General features: G+C 42.0%; 2 protein-coding genes across 3 annotated transcripts in view; one reads left to right on the plus strand and one right to left on the minus strand.

The window, feature by feature from the left end:
- Positions 1–605, minus strand: part of mcu (mitochondrial calcium uniporter) — a 65,782-nt gene extending 65,177 nt beyond the window's left edge. For both annotated transcript variants that reach the window (XM_084562437.1, XM_084562436.1), the window contains exon 1: positions 465–605. In XM_084562437.1, the coding sequence (XP_084418563.1) occupies positions 465–581 (117 nt within the window). In that variant the 5' untranslated portion in view covers positions 582–605. The remainder of the gene's footprint in view (positions 1–464) is intronic.
- A 5,267-nt stretch (positions 606–5,872) lies between these two features.
- The window catches only part of micu1 (mitochondrial calcium uptake 1), a 30,970-nt gene continuing 15,318 nt past the window's right edge, over positions 5,873–21,524 (plus strand). Inside the window, exons 1-5 of the mRNA XM_084562439.1 lie at positions 5,873–6,003; positions 10,500–10,664; positions 11,481–11,676; positions 14,164–14,326; positions 16,562–16,605. Of these exons, the coding sequence (XP_084418565.1) occupies positions 6,002–6,003; positions 10,500–10,664; positions 11,481–11,676; positions 14,164–14,326; positions 16,562–16,605 (570 nt within the window). The 5' untranslated portion in view covers positions 5,873–6,001. The remainder of the gene's footprint in view (positions 6,004–10,499; positions 10,665–11,480; positions 11,677–14,163; positions 14,327–16,561; positions 16,606–21,524) is intronic.

Genomic DNA, 21,524 nt, shown 5'->3' on the forward strand with positions numbered 1-21,524 from the left:
ACATTCAGCGATCACACGTAGAAACAGAAATCTGCCTGTAAAGTTGAAGGACGCGGGAGAAATAATATGAAGCAGTGTGTCAAAGCCGAGGCTGGTTACAGTAAACGGCGGGGCAGCGCCAGTGGGCTGTCGATTGGATTCACCAAGTGCTCCAAAAAAAAAAAAAAAAAAACTGCATTGCCTCTGTCAAAGCCCTGCGTCCCACCGTGGATTACAACAAACGCACGACACCGGGACGGGATACATATCATGACTCATCTCGTGCCTCACCTCTTTCCGTCAACGGTAATCTCAAGATAAGACATGAACGGAAAATCTTTAGCCTAGTTAGCTCTACTTCCTTAGCAAGCCCCGCCACGGCAGCCGCTGCCTTCTCTTCTCTCCGGTCCAGCCTGCCTGCCTGCCTACCCGCCCGCCCGGGTCCCACACCTCTCGCTTTGACGCTCGCACGTCCTGGGACTTACCGGTCCTATGTGCTGATGGTGTCGCTGTGAGGACACAACAAGTGCGGGGAGGCTGCCGGCCACCGCTCCGCTGCTCCGGGACCACAGGAGTGCTGATATGCACACTTTCGCAGCCATCTCTGTAGTGAAACCTCGCCGGGAAGGAGACTGCTGCGGGCGGACCGAGACGCACCGAAGGGGAAGAGGGAGGGTGGTGGGCGGGTTTGCGGGGCTGGACTACGGCTTCATACACATGCCCAGTGTTGCACCAGTGTGCAAACGTAAAACACTTTAGTGCAGAGTAATTCAAAACACACGCACGGGCTGCGTTTCACTTCACCTGCAAAACATCCATCACCCAGTGGCCCAGTTGCTGAAATCCACACCATAAACGTGCTGCACGCTGGTTATACACTATGCACTCAATCTATGTTGGATAATTTAAAAAGATAAAATGTATTGCTCCAATCTGGCAAGCTGTACAGGTACTTGGTAATAACTCATTCAGAAGGAGCACACTTTTAGATTCTATTCTGTGAAGGTTATCAGTCCTCCAGATCAGGGCACGTCCAAAAAACAAATCTGAAACAAAGGCAACTGGATTTGGTCCATGTCTCATTTATACAGGCCCTGTACAGCTACAGGCCCCAGTCATGTGAGTTTCAGGTGCACCACCCACAGATGTTTTGAACTGAAGTGGTGAAACATTTTCAAGAAGCCCAACAAGTCAAATTGGATTTGTTTCAGCTTTCCTTTTCTTCGCTGTTCTTTTAGGTTGCTGTCTGACACAAAATAAACACAAAAATGAATTCTTAATGAGGATGAAGTCATACGTGTGCAGCAACAACAAGCAAGAAAAGGCATCAACGGAAAATCTTTTGGCTAGATAGTTCTACTGGACTTGTTGGGTCTCTTGAAGATGTTTTGCCACATCTCATCTGCACAGACGCTATACAGCTACAAGCCCTAGTCATGTAAGTTGCAGGTGGGCACCAACCACAGACTACAGTCTAAAAAAAGGACAGAGCTTCCTGTTCTCTTTAGGTTTCTGGTACCCATACCTGTACACAGCTGCGCATTAAATGCTATAGAACCACTTTCTTGGCCATTACTACTCCAAAGTTTTACACTTTATGCAGAGCTGATGATCACTTCAAAGATTTCCAGCTATCTTAAAAGAGATAGGGGAGGTATAAACTGGTGTGAATGTTTTGCTGTCGCTGGCCACCGTTCCTCTGCAACCGTGTCTAATATTAGCTCGTCCTTCAGTCACGCGCGTGACTATGTCCCAACAGACAAACCAACACGATCCAATCTAATTAAACTGATCTTCAGTGACTTTTCAACAACACGGGCTCCCTCCTCCGTTTCAGTGCCTTTCAGGGCTTCAAACCCTAAATGGCAGAGTGCGAGGGCAAGCAGGCGAGTGTCCTGTGTTTTGTTTCCTCCCGAACCACTCACCCATTTCAAATTCAGGTAATGGGAGAGGTAATGGGTCTGTTTGGTCAATGAATGTCAAGGAGACTCCCCTCGGCAGAATGTAACCTTTTCTCCTTAATCTTTGACCAAGCCTGTCGTATAACGCGCCGTCTGCCACACCTGTATTGGCCGAGGGAGAAACCAGATAACATACCACAAGGGAAAACGCATATTGCACCTTTCAGCGTGGTGAATCATGGCTTCATGGGGAATAAGAACGAGATAAATAAAAAACAAATAGAGAACTGGGTGTCCTGTGGTGCATTATGCTTGTCTTCTGTTTGTTTGTGAAATACAGTAGTGGCATGTCATTGCTCTTGAACTCATGCCGGTTCCGTCTGTACTTCTTCAGGTGCACTGCCCCGGATTGTGTGGGCGATGCAATTTAAATGCAAATTCCCGGCCGCAGACAAGGACCAGCTCACGGCCTCGAGGCTGCATCGATTCGCAGAGGGAATCTTTGTGTGGTGGCAAATACCACGGGGCACAGGCTCGCATGAATCTTTACACGGCTGACGGAATTTTATCATGTCACTATGCCTTTGCACATGGTGTGTGAGAAGTGTAAACAATAGAAGTCGCGTTAAAGTGGAAATACCTGCAGGTATTAGATTTCATTCAGTCTTTTAAGTCATGGGAGACGTGTAGGATTTTGTTTGCTCTTTGGATAGTATCCACAGTGTTAAATCTGTGCAATCAACAGAATAATAATAATAATAACTATAAAAGCTATAAATACCATTTTCCTGTATGTACTGGATATCAGACTTTGGTATCTGCACCCCAACTCTAAGGTCTAATAAATTCACAATTGAAGTCCAGAGTTAATTTCAGTCAGACACTGATTTGAATGCCAAACTACGCCTCATAAATTCAAATTTCAAAGGCCTTACTGCTCTGAATCAGACATGGCGAGTATGCACAAATTTAGATTAATGTAATTCAAATGTAATCTCCACTGACTCTAATCTTTTTCTTTTGTTTTTCCACACTTGTCCTTTTACTGCTCAAACAAAAACTCTCCCAGTGCCACTTTTAAACACTATCTGCATCCATGTGTCGAGGTTATGATGAGATGAGCTGAGAACAATACAAAAAGAGGCGTGAATGCATGCCTGTGCGTGCACGCATGTCTGTACAGGGATGAAATGTCAAATAGCAGTTTGAAAGAGCCCCACCCGTAGTTATACAAAAAAGGCAATGCCTAAAAACAAGCAGGCAGGGGTGTGTAACTTGTGTTGCGTCACGCCTCGAATCAGGTGCTCCATAATGTAAACACAGTCCTAACTAGGCAGGGTATGCAGCCCTTCTCATGCTCACATAAAAAGGCTTGCAGACACCACACAGCAGTTAGTTTGCTGTGTAACTGGAGCCACTTTTTGTCTACCGTTCTTTGCCTGAGCCTTTACCATAGTGCAGGGGCACACGTTTTGGATCAGGTTTCACCGTAGTTGTCATTTCATGAGACTTGTCATGCGGGCACAAAATCTGTTGAGGTTGTAGTAAATCGACACTCCTTTATAGATTTACATGTGTGCTCTTAATGTAGCGCAGCAGAGACACAACTCAAACCAAACACAAGGCACAGAAGAACCAAGAATGTTTTATCAATCAAAAACATCTGCTGCGTTAGTTCACGTTCCGCCTTTGCACTTCGACAACAGCAGGGTGGCTTCATTCAGCAAGCATTGCTACTGTATAGATCGCTGTGACATTACAACACAAAGGCTGCAAAACAAAAGCTTTGCATGCCCCTGTTACGTGACATGTTTATTTTTTGATCCGGACTGAGTCATATTAATGGAACGCGTACCAAAATAAAGAAGCTGGCCGGGACCCTGAAGCCTAAATGTTAACCAGAAGTTTTAGACATTGCCCAATTGCATTAGAACAAGTGAAATGCCATTGTCCAAACTGTATGTCTTTTGGAGAATTTTTTAAAAACCTGATTTTCATTGCGTTGTGCATGTTTATGAAATTAATGAGACTGACAATGTGTCTGTGATTAAGATGAATGTCTCTGAATTAGAGAAATATGCACTGACAATGTGGATTCCTTTGGCCGTGCTGAGGTTATTGTTGTTTAAATTTCAACAGCTGACAGTTGCATATTGTGGGGTCCCCGTGATAAATAGCTCGCGTTAATGAACCTTGCACTGGAGCACTTCAGGCACAAGTAGAACTCCTTTATTAAACAGGGATGAACAGAGAAGGGAGGAAGCGAGTAAAGAGAGGGATTGGAGATGGCTTTAACTAAAGCTTGTGGAAATAAACAAAGAGATTAGTATAGATAATAATTTATTATATAGATAGTAAGCAGTGATATTTGCTTGTGTACTTAATATTATAGTGCTTTTCCGTTAAGACAATGATTACCTAAGCATTTCTCAAACTTTGCTGACAATATTAACTTCTCTGTGCCTTAGAACAATTGCTAAGTTAATGCTGCCTGACTATCTTGACCCCAGGTCTGTTTGTTATTGTAATAGTGGTATTGATTAAGCGATATGTTGCAAAGTCACGCAGATTCTGGCTCCACTTGTGAGGACAGCGTCCCATCTATGAATGCATTCGCTCATATTCTCATTATGTATCCGTCAAGGAGAAACGTTTGGCTCAACTGCCTCTAATTTAGGAATCAATCTAAAGCCTTTAAAGCTCTCTTACACCTGCAAAAGTGCCTCAGCTGATATCTGACACAAACGAGTAATGTGGGGTTTGGAGTGTTCACAGCGTGAAGCTTAAGAAATGTTTTTCTACCACAGTGATATTATAAAGACTGCACTTTTATGGACTGCAGTACAGGCTACGGTTTGCAGTACAATACACAGAGAAGAGGCATCCCAGCTGCTCTATGAGAGCTTTTAAAGAAGGTCTCCTTCTGTCTCGAAGACTGCAGAAATGTGCTTTAATTGGCCTAAAAAATGTATGTGTTAACTTTTTGTGTGTGTGTCTGGTCGTTTCCCTTAGCTAGGAGCTTTTTATTAAGTTAAGTCTGACTAATTACAGTTCAACGGCAGAGTGGCACAGTGTTTTTCAGCTTAACAGCATCATTATGTTTGAGAAATATAACATATTTCAAAGGGATTTCATTGTGTGGATGTCTGTTCTGAGATTCCCTGGCATTTCTTCAAGGACCTAAATGGTGTTAAGACTCAGCATTGCATCTCTGCATTCTGTCCATCTCCAGTTTATACATAACATCATCAGTGTCAATGCGGGGTCACATCATGCAGAGGTTTCGGGGCAACGCTGTCAGTGGATGTGACACGTCCCTGCAACATGCAGTCATCTACGAGACAGTAGGCAGTCGGCATCTCCCCAGCTTTCCCTTTCACATTATACATTCAGTTCGGCTGATTCATATTCAAGGCGGTAGTTACAGGAGGCACAATGTCAAGAGGTCATTTAGATATATTGCATTTTAAGCTGGAATCTCTGTCAAGGCAAGCATGACTGACAAAATATGTCATATCAGTTCATTTATGCTGAATTTAATAGAAACAGAAGTGCCAGAGATGCGTTTAAGGCACATATATTTCATGATACACTTGGACGGTTCATTCATTCATTCATCTTCTGTAACCGCTTGTCCTGTTAAGGGTCGCGGAGGGACTGGAGCCAGTCCCAGGTGTCATCGGGCGAGAGGCGGGGTACACCCTGGACCCCCTGGATAATTTCATTATTTGATAAGTGGCTGGTCTGAATAAAACACCATTGGGGTGCAATTATTAGGGATTAACCCACGTTATATTGTCTTATTTGGGATGAAAAACTGCTGATTATGAAGCTGTAGTGTATGTGTTTAATCAGATGTCATAAATGCTCATTGAACATTTTTTATTTTGTGCTGTTTACACCGTAATTGCACCTCCAGTTACTGCGTGCCGGAGACCTGCCTGGGCTGCGTGGGGCGGGGTGCGCAGATGTCGCCCCGCCCTGCCGTGTGTGCACGCACGGCTGCTGTTGAACACGGAACTGTTAGCGCTGCGCTCCATCTCTGCAGACGAACGGGCTACACTGAAGCGGAGAAGGCATTACCATTTTGACTGGCTGGCGTTTCCTTTTCGTCGTCGTTAATGTGAGTAACAATGTCGGTTTATAGCTATTAAACAGCTCTCTCACGTGACAGTGTGTATGTGAACGACGCATTAGCTGCTATCTGAGCTAACGGTTGACATGTATCCTAACGTCAACTAACTAGCTAGCTAGCGTTAGCTGCGCCGCGAAATAATTATCTGATTAATGGTCTCGACAGCTAAACACTAACGCTGACAAATTATATATATTACACGCGAATGACGTTGGAAACATGTTGGTTAGCATAAAGGTTAGCATATAACCTTGTGTTACTGCAGACTCTTGTCAACGAAGTTAACTTGCGGCTAAAAACAAAACATTGTGGTACTTTCGCATCATGGGAATAGTAGTAGGGGTTCGTTTTTCTCTCATAACACTGCCTTTTTATGTTTTTGAACCAGTATTGTATATCCATTAATGCTAGCTAGCTGTTGTCGACTGTATGATATGTTAAATGTTGAAGACCCCTAGTCAGATTTGGGGGCATGATCATGTCAGCCACGCCTCACAAGAAAAAGTTGTATTCTGGTTCCTCATGTAAGATGTTTTGTTTAGGTTAGGTACACAAGTGACAAATAGGAGACTACATAAGTGCTATTCTTAAACAAGATAGTGGTGTGCTGAAAGTAAACCCTTCTTTATATTAATTGGGGATTATATGAACTTGTTTGTGTCTGTGAACACCCTATTTGGGAAATCATTGGGTCTGATCTAATGAAACTTTGTTGCCAGATCTGTCCAGGATATTGCATTGTAATTCTACTGGTTTACGAGTTTGTGCAACGTTTTGTTAGCTTGTCCCCTTATTTGCCATTTGGCTGGAGTGCCCACAGTTTTAACACTTGTGTTGAAGTAGATTTTCCAGTTGGACAGTGAGAAATGGCCAGCGTTCTTGACTGACAAGCTCGCTAGCCATTGAGTGTTGTTGTCTGTTTGTGCAGTGTTTAGGTTTATGACATGGTCCCACTTAATAGGTAAATTATCTTTGTTCAGATTCATTTTACATGTCAGACTGAACCAGTGAATCAAATTGTGTGAGAGTTGTCAGCACTTGTAACCAAAACACGCCTGAAGATATGAAAGTTTGTAGTGACAAGGGGCTTTCATAAAGTACAGAGGAAGACATGCAAACTTTTCTTTGTCTGCGCTCTTTCGTACTCCTGACAATAATCCCTTCTCTGCTTGTGCTTTTTGCTCGGAGGCAAAAAGTATCCCAGATCAACTAAGGAACTGCCAAGTTTACTGTTGGTAGAGAGGAGTGGTGTCAACTAAGGAAATAAAACATACATTTTAGTGCTCCAGGCTGTTTAGGTAACACAGCTCTATCCTTTTGTCAGTTTTTTGATTTTTCTTTAGTATCAGTGATGATGACCAAGTCTAATGTTATTTTACCAGGTACGTGGTCAGTCCTGTGTTCACTGTAGCTTGTCAACAGATTTAAAGGGCTAATTCTTCAACAGGCTAGACTGAATGCCTTTCTGCTAAGATGATGTATTTACACATAACGGGATACAATCTGAGACATCCACACACTAAACAACTCTACATGATTTGTTCTATTAGAAGAGCAGCATTGGATTTATAAAGTAATAATACTTAGTTTGATGTGTAGTAAAGGCATACTTGGTAATCTCAGTGGATGATCAAACCATCTGATCATCCTGTTTGCTTCTTGTTGTACTAAAAGAATACGAGATCCTAAATGTCCCTGAACCAACTGCAGGTGTATGTTCTTGTGCAACTGGTTTTAATGCAAGGAATGTAAAAGAGGCTTCCCAAACAAAGATGGCGAGTTACCGTCCCTTGTTACTAACAAGGTCCTTGTTGAGGCGCAGTCACATCAAAACATTGCTGCGGAAATGACTCATCTGCAAGGATTTTCATGGAGGGACCAAAAGGCTCTGGGGATAGAAAATGGCAAGATTGAAGTTTCAGCTAGTGACGACAGATAAACCACTTTTTCATCAACACTGATATTAATGATATTAACGCTCTGTTAAACCAGTATGTTTCAGTACACAGGCTGAAATGCACTGAATAAGAAAAAATACTTTATTTACAAACACCGTGCAAACCTTGGATACGTGGGCCAGTCCTGTTTAAATATGTACACATAGAACTGTTTCAATAACCTGCGTACACACACTTGCCAGTCCGCTAGGTACACTAGTGAAAACAAATGTGCTCTAATAAAACTGTCCTGCACTAAATCTTAGCTTCATGAAGGTTATGGTATTCTTGATTTCATTAAAATAACTAAGAAAGCAGTTGATGGCGCCTAGTTTTCATTTTAGAGGCTGTGGTTTGTTGCACTATTGATTTGTATCGTGTCGTACCAGCACATATAACACATTTTTGTCAGTGGGCTATGTTAAATAACAAAACATCTTTAATTCAATACAGTTTAACAGAACCACAGACTACATCCTCCAAAATGATTATAGAGAGCCGAAGTCCCGCCCCTCTACTTCCGGGTTATGGGACCTATCTTTCGAAAAAATATGAACAGCAGTCTATGGAGAGATCATAATTATTTTCTGGTCCCGATCGAATTGTGGCATGAATTTCACATATGATGTGTGTGAATTTAAAAGATAATTTTTCACGTCAAGAGATAAATTATTTGACGTAAATAAGCTGAACAACATTAGGTTTTGTATGAGATCGCTTAGTGAACTACATCTCTCGTCTCGAACAATGTAAGTAACTAGAGAACTATGGCTGCCTCCTTGTTGAGCTTTACCGTCTTCTTCCAGGACGAAGACGGAAGCATTAAACGAGGTGAAAATCATTATAAATCGGGTCATGGCGAGAGCTGTAGTTACACGAAGGGAGTTTTGGTCGGTTCTGTACGCGCCAGCATGCGGGACTTGTAGTTCGTTTAATTACGTATTTTCCATAGCGTTTTACTGAACTATCTTGCGACAAACTGTGACATTCTTGACATGTAAAATCATTTTTTATTCTGAAAAACAACATATGTATAATCCAAGGCACAAGTCGATCGGGACCAGAAAATAATTTACCTTTCGCCATAGACTGCCGTTCATATTTTTTCGAAAGATAGGTCCCATAACCCGGTAGTAGAGGGGGCGGGACTTCGGCTCTCTATAGGGTCGCATTTCCACCTGTCTTATGTCGTGTCATAAACACTGTAACAGTCATTTAGGTTAGGATTTAAACTTATACCCCACCCCCAAAAAAGAATTAAATAATAAATTAAAAATAAAAGAAAGGAGTTAATTTTCAGATCCAGACATGAATTACTCAAACTAATCAGTGTTTGTCCTTGTTTTGCATCTTGTTTCTTATTTAGACTCATTGGATTTGTGTGTGTCCTGCCTAAAAAAAACTCCATTGACACATTTAACACATTTAAACAGAAATTATGGATTCAATATCCAGTCTATTTAGTTTTCAGTCTCATTGCTGTACAACAAATAGTTTAATTCCAGCATAACATGTCCAGCAAACTTATTAGTACTGGACAGCACTGGAGGCTACTCTAGTCTAGACTCTTGTGTTATCACAGATATGTCTACAGTACCAGAAGCTGTGTCCTTTTATTGCATACTTTTTTTTAGTCTAGTGAGTTTCTGTGGAGTCCCAATCTTTTAGCATCAGTCTGTCTCCAGGCACTTCCAGAGAAATAATGTGCATGCATGCTCACTCTTCCCCTCAGTCCCTCTGTCATGGGCTACTAAACACGCCAATTAGCATATGCCACATCCTCTTTCTTTTTTTCTGTTGAATCCATTTGACAGTCGCTGCCTGAATTGTTAATAGGATATTGACAGGTGGTAGCTTTAGGCCTCAATGGGGTGAACCCTTCTATCATGTAGTTTGAAAAGTGCACACTTGGGAACTACAGATACACACCAGCAGCCCCTTTCTTAATTGTTAATCATCTTTCCGTGACACTGATGAATTAAGCACAAATATGGTTGGAAATTAAGTTCTGGGGCTTAGCTGCACTGCCGGCAATTAACTTTATAGTTTATTCATTTGGCTGGATGGGGATTCTAGGACATTAACGCATTGCCTGATGGTACGTTTCTGTCAGTAGTGCGGTGTGACGATAGATCCCAGGAGTGAAACTGCCATTGTTCTAATCTTTCCCTCTTCACATGAGCATTGATGAAAAAAGAAGAAAAGCGCTTAGTGCAGTGGTAGCTGTATACCTGCGTGATGATTTTTAGATGATGTTGTATATTTGTAACCATTTTATTGATTAATATGATTCATGTTTGAAACCACGACCACTTCATCGCTTGGTGACGTAGTAGCCCTTAAATAGTCAGAATCTGTGTTTTAGGTTGAAGTGTGCCTTAAACAGTGATTAAACTTCCACTTCCTTCAGCACTGTGGCTCAATCACACCATGCATTGTAACCCAAAGTAATCAGGCCTGAGTACATGTTAACATGTCCTTGTGTTCCTTGTTTATAAACTATTTTGTGTCATCTGTCTCACCAATTTTGCCCTTCTTTCACCGCAGGATGTTCCGCTTGCGGGCATTGTCCGCAGTTACGGTGGGGCTGGCGCAGTTGCCCCGGCGCTATCACAGCGGGGCAGTGCGAGGGCCTGGGCGGAGGAGGCTGATGCTGGCAGCTCTGGTTGGAGTAACCGGTGTGTCTGCTAGTGCTGGACTGCTCTGGAAGAGGTATGACCGGGTCCTTTAATACTTCTTAGTAGATTTCTCCCTGCAGGAGCAATTTGAATTGAGCCGGTGTAGCTTGACGCCTGTCAGTTGTTGCTTACAACGGTGTTGTTTTCCGAGCCGCAGTTTTATCGATTTTATGTCACATCAGAAATATTCTTCTTGAATGACACACTTCTCTTTGCTGTTGCTCATCTTGTGCCTTACACGATGATTTGCAAGCACCTCCGTCTGGTGTGGTCTGCATTAAATGAAAAGACCATGATGTGCATTGAGTAAACCCGGAATTGCTTGCGGTGCAGTATTCAACAGCAGCATGACTTTTGAGCACATGCCAAAATTCGATTCCCCACTGTACAATGTTTTAATTGCTATCCACTACTAAGGAGGGTGGTGTTTAGTTAAGGCAAAGCGGTAGAGAGAGTGTTAACGTGAGAGCTCTATGGGGACAGAATGACTGGGCTGTAGGAGGCAGAGTGATGGATGGTGCCTTAGGGCATTTCAGACTGATGGGACGAGACTGTTCCAGGCCTTCACCCCAGGCTTCATTCTCCTTGTGTCTCATTAAACTGAATTATTCAGCCTGCTCCGGCCAGATCCAGCTATTTATTATTATTATTCCAATTTTCAATTTAGCCGGAAAAATGGTCAGGTGGGAGTTCGCCGTGGAAAACTCTCTGCATTGCACAGAAGAGGAGAACATAGTGTAGCACATAATCTCTCTCATTTCCTCTCTGTTTTTTAACTAGGTTTAGTAAGAGAAGTATACTTCTGTCTTGTTCAGGTCTTGATTTGTTTCAATTTGTTTTCTAAAACTAGAGCATATGCCGATGCAGGACCTTCTGTTCGACACTCCGATCAATCAGCCGGAGACAAAGCAGATTTTGTGAATGACACAGACGCAGAGGCAGACTCTGAGAAATCAGTGGAATCCTGCAGTGGAGATGAGGATTCAAAAGACGACGGCGGGGACGGGAAAAAAAAGAAGCCACGCTCCGGATTCCGTGACCGCAAGGTAATCAATAAACAATAAACATTCAGCCATTCAGTCTTTCTCCTGTTTAATTCATCTCCAGAATGGTGTTTTGAAAGCCTCGCAGTCAATGTCCAATATGCGAACGCTGGTATATTCTCAGACACACGCACATTTACGGAGACAGACCGAGGCAATCAGTTTGCAGTTCTGCTGTAATAAACAATGGAAATGTGTCAGTCCTATGATTTTATTGCTGTTAATTAGGCTGCAGCATACAAGGGACAAACTGAAGAGGAAAGGGTCTTTGATACCATCTCGAATAAACATTGTCTAGCTCAGTTTATTAGGAAGAAGAAAGAGGAAGGACTTTTAACAATAGAAGCCTGTTTTTTAGGTAGATGTTCAGAAGCACATTTAGACTGTTCTTCGTTCAGTGTTGATAGAGTTTTACAGTATTTGTAGGGGAAGTGCTGAATCATTAAATATAGTAATCTTTAAAATGCACATTTTGAATTCATTGGCAGGAATTGACCGTCTGCATAGTATCAACTCAAAGCGAAGTTATGCAGCGGATAATGGGCATTCAGCGCTTTCACCTCCTTACTTAGAAATCTGATAACCACTTTGGTCTCAGGTGTTCTTTAAAAAATCTCAGGGAAACAATAGCTGGTGCAGCTTGAATTTCACTTCCCTTGTTATGTATGTGCATTTTTGTGATAGAGATAGAGAGCATCAACGACTCGAAGCTATATAAAAATAAATCAATCAATCAAACCCAGGTCTCTGTCAGTGTGGCTGATGCTGAGATCAGTAGGCTGTAAATCTGAAGAGATGAAAGCTAGAGAGATATGACAGTGCATCCCAGACTTTCCGTCTGTCAGCTTCTGTGGCATTTCCACACAGCAGTCCTATAACCTCCCAGTCATACACGGATGGTTACCTCCGCTGGGGACATGCTTCTAGGGATTTCCCCAAAGGGTCTGCTAATAGGAGGGACAAACGCTGAAGCATGTAATCATAGTTACACATTTGAGTCTGTGTAGCTCTCTCTCACACACTTTCTTCTGTTAAATTTGACTTTGATAATAGCCTCAAAGAGTTAAAGCTGCAAATGTGTTTATCCACAGGGAGTTTTCACACACAGTCGTTCGGTGTCACATAAAATCACCTTTGTGGGTTACAGCCGAACACATCTTCTAAACGCACAATGCTTTGTCAGTTTCTCAGCTGCGCCCTATCTGCTTGAAATATTCTGCAATTCTGAAATTCGGATTGCATTGTCAAAACAAACATCAGCTTGGCTAATGTGTTAAACAGAGCTGAATAAATAAATTCTGTATTTACCTAAATCAGCATGACATTCAGTATCACTATGTGTCCACAGCTTCGTGTGGCTGTCACAACTCTGCCTTCTTCCTTTTTTTTAGCCTGTCAGTCAGAATTGCTGAACTTTATTTCCTCATTTGGTTACGTTGTTGTTGAGTCAAGAGGTTAATATACGTCCTCATCAGGACTGACAGCTTTCCTGCTGCCACCTGCTTTATTACTGTGGTCACTCCTTCACTCCCTCTGCACCCTCTTAATACTTCTGCAGTAGTATTTACTCTGATCAGCCACAACAGTAAAACCCCTGACAGGAGAAGTAAATAACATTGACCATCTTGTGACAGTATAATGTTCTGTTAGGAAACTACGTTACTTAGACATGTACCACCCACCTAGACCAGACCAGACTCCCCCACCCCATAGCAATGACACTCCTTGATGGCAGCAGCCATCCCCAGCAGGATGCAGCCTGACACAGGCACACACACACAAAAACGGTTTAGGAACAACTCAAAAAAACATAAAAAACAGCACAAGGTGTTGACCTGGCCTCCAAATTCACTAGATCCCAAACTGATCAAGTATCTGTGGGATGCACTGGAACAAGCCTGATCCACAGAGGCCCCTCCTCTCAACCCATAGGACCCAAAGGCCTTTGGACCTGGCATTCATGTGGATGTTACTTAGACATGTAGCACCCACCTAGACCACACCAGACACCCCCACCCCATAGCAATGACAGCAGCCATCCCCAGCAGGATGCACTGGAACAAGAATGATCCACAGAGGCTCCTCCCCTCAACCCATAGGACCCAAAGGCCCCTACTAACAACATTCTGTTGCCAGACACCACAGGACGCCCTCAGAAGGCCCATGTCCATTCTCTGATGAGTCACAACTGTTTTGGAGGCACAATATTAGGAAGGTGGTCATAATGTTATGTCTGATCTGTTCTTTGAAACTATATGTGTCTTTGTGCGTGGGCGTGGCTCAGGTGGTAGAGCAGGTTGTCCACTAATGGCAAGGTTGCTGATTCAGTCCCTAGATATTTAAAGCACCTGGCCTGGCAGCTTCTTTGATGCCATTGATGCGTGAGAGTGTCTGTGTGAATAAAAAAAAAAAAAAAAAAAACTGTCAAGTAGAAAAGTGCTATATGTGCAGACCGTTTACCATTAATTATTCTTCCTGTGTGGTTGGCAGGTGATGGAGTATGAGAACAGGATAAGGGCCTACTCGACTCCAGACAAGATATTCCGCTACTTTGCAACGCTGAAGGTCATCGGCGAGCATGGAGACACTGAGGTTTACATGACGCCCCAGGACTTCATACGCTCTATCACACCGAATGAGAAGCAGCCTGAGAGTGAGTTCCCTTCTATTTCCTTCCACCGCCTTCTCATATACCCATAGGCATACTCCAAATATTATCAGGGATTTTACCCCCTTTTTATCCACTGAGGCTGCCACTGTAGATTAAAGTAAGTGTTTGTCTGATCATGCTCCCCATCTTGAGCTTAAGCCTCATACACACCATAGTCATTTTGCATAAGTCACGGTACATACCGTACATGTAGGTTGTTTATGGGGATCACTATCAAGGGTTAAATGTTTCCAGTTAGAATTGCTGAGATCATATCACACTACTGGTAGTGCATTACCCAATACATTCCTCCCCCCTAGATGGAGTACAGGGACACTTAACGTACGCTTGGCAGTCCTGGACTTAATGACAGTTAATCATACAACGATACCAATGACTGTGAAGTATTAGGGGGAGGGCTGACGGGGATGTTCGGTCACGCTGGGTTGAGGGAATCACGACACAGCAGTTGGTGTATCAATTAACGCGTTCAAACCAGTGCAGATCTTAGGTGTCGCACGTACAGCCAGTGTGAGTTATTTGATCTCAGCCACAGGAGGGTTTTGAAACCGGGGATCTCAACTTGGTAGAGACATGTTTTATCATCACTTCTCTTCCTCTGTTCGGTTTGTGTGGTATTTCATTAGATCGGACTACATTAGGGTCCATCACAGACTTGCAACTGTGTGTGGGGTTGTTACTTGCAGAGCATTCAATCGCAGTGAAGGAGTCACACCTGCAGTTAACACTTAATAAGGACTTATCTGGGCCTGTCACGTCAATGCTGCCTCTCATGCTCACCTCAGCACTTCCATCTGTTAATCATGTTCACGACTTGGCCTAGCTTGGCCCTGTTGGTCTTCTATTCTTAGACGCTGTGCCTTTCCTTCCCATGTCGTGTATTCCCAGCTCTTCCTCCCTTCATCTTGTCTTTAACTCTCTGAAACTAGAATTGAAGTAATGATGAGCTCCACAAAGCAGATGAAAAGGTCAAGAAATGCTCCACTCCACCCAAGTCAGCCTAACCGACAGGCTCCCCCGATCAATTATGGCAGAGTCGCGTTTGCAGATGACAAACTGATGCATTAGTCTGGTTTCATTGTTTTGATGCTCGGCAGATTTTCTGGGCCACAGGTAATGAATTACCCAGAGGCTTGATAAACATCTTATATGATCGTTTTCACCACCCTTGGATGGGGTCTTGAGGTAAAGAGATAGGATGGACAGAATGCTGCGTCCCAGTTCAAAGCGTGAAACCTCAGAAGGGCCTGGTCATAATGAAATACCCAAATCTGATAGTCTCGCCTGACAGACCAATACTAATGGTGCTTCCAAGTGTTCCTCGTCAATAAAAAAAAATTGAATTGCTTTTAATGGAGCAACCCAAGTACCTTTTGCTCTATGCCATTCCCGTTATCTTTTACCCCGCATGTCTATCTATTGTGCTGTCTAAATAAAGGTAAAGTGTTACCCTTAACAAAACAGCTAATGAATAGGCAAGTGTTTTTGTTTTGTTTAATTGCAAATTTGAATTGATGGTTATATTAAACCTCTGGTTAAATCAAGTCAATAGACACTGATAGGCTATTTGCAGAAGTTAGTTCTGACTAGGTGTCTACGATGCTTCGTACCGAACTATCAAATTTGCCATTTGTCTTTTTTTTATTCTTAGTGTTAGGAAAATCTAATTTCATGTCGTCCTTGGAGGGAGCAGAAATGCATTCAGGACTATATATTTACACATTTGCATAGAAATACAGACATGAAATATAAACAGTGTATCAAATACTTCACCAAAGTGATTTTGTTTGTTGTGTTACTATGATACAATGACACTGATTTTCAATTTACTTAATCACATTGAGACACTCATATCAAGCTTAAACTGTATGTAAATATGAAGAACTGTGGATCTTGGTTTGTGTTTCTGACCTGGATCTATAAAATAAATCTGAGTCTTAAGAACTGTGTCGTAACTGATGATCATCGCAGTCAAAGCTGAATGCTGATGATTGTTTATTGTAAAGAACGGGCTGAATGGAAATGGGGCGTTAATGACCGTTATTAATCTCAAGCACACGTCATTGATTACCAGAGGTTCTGTAATGACACAGAGTAAATATAAATGCTCTGTTTCATGCTTGACATAAATCTTATCCTTTTTTTGTGTGTGTAACTACTACTTGTATTTTTCTGTCCTAATCAGCATATCTGTGTTTATTCCTCTCTCTTTTTCAGGTCTAGGCCTGGATCAGTTCATTGTGAAGCGCTATGATGGAAAGGTAAGACGTGAGCGTGTTGGCTGTAAAGAGGTTAGAGAATCGACTTAGGGATCGTTAAGGTCAGCAGCAGGGTGGATTGTAATTTAGTTTTAACTTAATCTCTGTTTCATAAATTCGCTTTAAAATAACTACTATGCAATTTTGTAAATGTACTGTGAACTAAGTGAATATGGCATTATTTCCCCTAAGAGCTGTGTTCTAATATTATATTATTAGAGTTTATTTCTTCTCCCAATACACAGCTTTCCAGTCCACCAGAGGGCTTTATTCCCTAAACTGACCAATTTGAAAAAATGGCTCAAAGAATCAGCTCCTCCAAAAATGAAAAGAACAAATTTTCTCACTCACCCCAATTCCCCTATTGTGCTATCTGGCCATGCAGATAAATTCAGTTTTATGTTCCAAGGTTTCAAAATATCTTCCTCTGAAACATTTGCTGCCCTCACAATAGAGGTATGTATCTAAAAGCACTGGAAAATATTATTGGCAAAACTGAAAAATTGTTCTAGCAGGAAGTAATTCCAAGTAAACTCAACATTCAGTAAAAAATGCTCAAATTAATTTATACTTTTGAGTGAAGTCATCTTATTTTCATACATAAAAAATAAACCAAATCACTTCTTCACTTGATAATTAGTCTTTTTAAGCCCAGAATGCAGTAGGGGGATTTATCTTTTCATGACTTTGGGTGCATAAAATATGCATACACAGAGAATTCATTAAAATATTTTAATAAGTATGGTCTTATTTTAGTATAGTGGTATGAAATGAAGTGAAAGTAAAAGTCAAACTTATTACCTCAGAAAAAAACAAACAAGAACAGGTTAAATTTTGTAAAAGGCTCCATGGCTCATCAACATGAGTTAGTTTGTGGGAATGTAAAAATGAATTAAGGCATATTTTACAGCATTTTTATTTATTTTTTTAAATGCATCTTTTTCTGAATCTCAGTACCGATAATATTATATAATAGCATAATGAAATCTTTCTGTGGAATGCAGTAACAATCAAAGATCTGCTGCCTCTAATTTACCCGTCTGGCTGGAATTGCATTTAAGGAAATTGATATGTGTTATGTATGAAAAGAAGCAACAACTAAGTGACATAGAAATAACCTAACTTTGCTGCAAAATATGCAACAGCACTCTCACACTGAGTAAAGGACCCAGTATACTTTATTTTTCTTGTTACTATCTTTTTTTTGTCTACTTCTGGACCATCAGCTCATCAGAATGACTTGCTTTCCAAATCTTGGCAGCGATCTATAAGTTCAGATTTTTTATTTCCTATGCAGTTAAGAGAAATTATGTTTTTAACCATCTGCCTCCAGTCTCAAAGCTAAAACCTAGCTCTTGAACAGAGCACCTTCACATTTAAGAGGAACTATAATATGTATAAAGTGGTGTTACTCACATATAATGACTTATTGAAAGACAGTGGCAGCAGGTGAGCCTTACACAGGCTAGCCCACCGTGGCCAGAGTTTGACTTAAAGGAGCTGGTGCTCTAAATTATCAAATTTCTCTGTTCACAAAAATAGAATGAATAACTATAAATTACTAATGTCATATTTTTTTAAATAAATGATTTCCTTGATATTGATTGTGACCATTACTGCCTTCTCATATGTATTCCAGTGAGCATCTGTCTCACCCAGTAGCCAGCCATTATTTCACTTTTAGCAAATTATCAGTGTGATGATGATGGTGTCTAACCTCTTTTGAAAAATCATCAGTCCCTGTGGCCGGTATGAGTCTGTAGCTCCTCTTCTTAGTGCAGTCAGGTGAACCACACCAAGTCAGTGAGGCTAAAAGGAGATTGCAGTCTAGTTCTTTGTCATAAGTTTCTTCTTTTTCTCCCCTGTCAGCTCCCTTTGCACCTCACTTTAAACAAGCCTTGTGTTTTGGATAACGATTCACCAGAACTTTTACTCATGGATATTTCAAAAGTGTATTAACTTAAAGGCACAAGGTTTACACTTTATATCAAAAGTAAATGGGCAATTCTGTGGCAGCCCAAAATCAAAATGGAGCACTCTTCATTTATGGCCCATATCTACTTATGTAAATGTCACCCCTATCTCTAGGCGTTGTGCTTCTATTTATTTGCCAGGCAAATCTCTGGACACTGCTCTTTTTCTGATACTGTATTTAGCTTTGGTTTTCCCCAGAGATTTTTCTTCCACGGCCAGAGTGTCCTGTGAGCTCCCCTCCCTCCCTGGCTCTGCACACCCCCTGTTTTTTGTTTTTTTTTGCCCAGAGACACGTGCCTCCTTCTCATTGGTTTAATGGGCACCTCCAGCTAGTTGGAGGAGGAATAGACGATCAGTGTTTCCTGCCAAGAAGCCATGAAATCTAGTTCACGTGAAACTAAAAACTGCAATGAATTAGTCCTTGATGAAATGGCGGCCGCGTGCATAGTGGTGCAATATCTGTGGTGTGTAAATCATTGAGTTGAAGGAGGGTGTGGTGAAGTACAAAGGGAGCGTTTCAGCTGGGGGTTGGGTAGTAAAGTACTATGAAAACTGAAGTCACTGGCAGTGAGGAGTGCAGCATTAGGTGTGAATCTAATGAGAGCTCTCCTAGAAGACCCCTGTGTCCCATTTCCCGTGGTTCAGTTTAAAAATCGCCGAGCCATCTAAGAGATTTTTCATATATACGTTTGGCCACAGTTGATTGGAATAATGTGTAGGCATTGTAAACCTGTCACTACATCCCCTCTCTCTATCCTCTCCTGTTGACACTAATTTGTTCTAGGTTCAAACATTACACGTCTCACATAGTTGTTTAACATGTGTTGTTCACATTGACTCAACCAGTTTGTTTTTTCCTGTCTGTGGAAACTCCATTCGACTTAGGAGTCTTAAAATGGAAGTGCTTGTGTTTGGGCCACAAATTGTGACATTGCACCTCCGCTCTTAATTCACCGCGTGTCTGTGATTCCTCCTCCTACCCCTAATCATGTGGGCGTGCTCTCAGCTGCCGTGATCTTATGTTCATGTGAGCTGACATTGCCATTGTTGACTGTTGATAATTCTCTCGTGCTCTTATCGACCATCCTCTCATTTACATAACAAGTAATTCCTCCATTTTCTCTTTCTCCCCTTCCTCGTGAATAACCATCAACCTCAACTCCCCATCTCCCGACGTCCCCACTTTTTCTCTGTCTCGTCCCCAAATCATTCCGTCTTCTGATCCCCGTTCTCCACCCACAAAACTCCCCCTCCCTCCTCTTCCCCTCCTCCTCCTCCTCCTCCTCCTCCTCTGTCTCCCTCCTCGTTACGCCCCTCCCTCTCTGCAGGACTTCTGGCAGGTATGGGGTGTGTGCCGAGCAGCATGTGTGCACCTGAATGAAAAACTGCACTTTGTAGTCACTACCTACTCCCTCCTTGTCCTTTATACTGTCTCCTCTTCTCCCTCTGACGTCTTTCTAATTTTTCTATCTTTTGATTACTTACTCTTTCACTCCTGTGTAGTGATATGGAGGGCGTATCTATACAAAGTTGTTAGTTCAGGGGAACGGCCAAATAAGTAGCCTTTTCTGTATTTAACACATCTCAGCTTCAGCAAGTGTGCTTGAGTCTTAGCTTTGATTACAGTTGGTATGGATACAACAGCAGCAGCCAAACTGTGAATTTATATATGTATATTTTCTAAAAGGAAGTCAGTGGACTGCTGGTAATGTGCTGATTTTACATCTAGCTTTTCTCTCACTCTCAACCTGCCGTAGGTGTTGTACACAACCAGAAGGGTGAAGTTGAACCAGTGGAGGGTCAACATAGCATAAAGCACCACCACTGAATTTATTGTATATATACATAATAAGCAGATTATACCATGGCCATATAAAGTAATTCTTACTGATTGGCAAGTCTCGGCTTTAACTGCAAACTGCAACCGCACATGGTTGATGCTATGAATGCATATGTGCCTGTGGTTGAGTGGCCATGGTATAAGCACAGCAATACACTCTGAGATGTCGTCACATGGAAAATAACAGACGCGGCGAAGGACATGCCTGTCCACCTGTTGCCCACGGTGTTGTCCACCTCTGCCGTGTCGGTTAATTTCAGGACACCTAAGCTGCTTACATCACTCACATAAATGTGTATGGGATTTGTTCATTTGGTGCGCCATAGAGATTCAGCTCCAGAATGTTTATTTCACCAAACTGCACTGGAGAAACCTGTATACATTTATGTTAATAAGTGTAGATAAATGAGCCCGAGAAGCTTTATCTACTAAATGATTTGGCCTGTAAGCAGGTCTAAATGCCTCTAATATGAAGATAAGCTATGTGCAGCAAAGGGCAGGTAACAGCCTGCTGACTTTACAAAGATGGGGAGTGTCATGAACTGAAGTAGGCACACAACCCACCGTGTGTGCACTTGTATCAAATATGCAAACTCTGTCTTGTTATTGGACAATGTATTGGAGTCCTTCCCAATGCCCTTTTATATAGCGTCTTTGAGACAGCTGCGTGCCATGCCTCCCCTGCTGAATTATTAAAAGTGAAGAGTATACTTGCCTCAACAAAGATTATTGTTATTATTACACTGCAGCACTGCTACATAATTTAGCCAGTTCCCCAAAGTAAAGTTCACATATGCTAAAGTTTTATGGAGACTGCGTAGTCTTGCAAAGCTGAGATGCAAAGAGCACCAAAATGAGTAATTTCTTTTGGTCACTGCCAAATTACGGCTGTTCTGTTCCCCTGCACTCCCTCTGTCTTGCTTTACAAACATACAATGTCTCCTCATTCTTTCATTTCTCCTAAGAAATTTCAGATATAGCTTTCCATTTGCTTTGGCGCTCTAGCCTTTTTCCCCAGCATGCACTGCTCTTTTGCCTGCGTCTCAAAGACAACTAGCTGGTGGTGGCGCCCCCTCTCTGTGCATGGTGGCATCACAGGGTGGTTTTG

This window comes from Chelon labrosus (assembly GCF_963514085.1).
Source record: "Chelon labrosus genome assembly, chromosome: 15".
NCBI classification, from domain to species: Eukaryota; Metazoa; Chordata; class Actinopteri; order Mugiliformes; family Mugilidae; genus Chelon; species Chelon labrosus.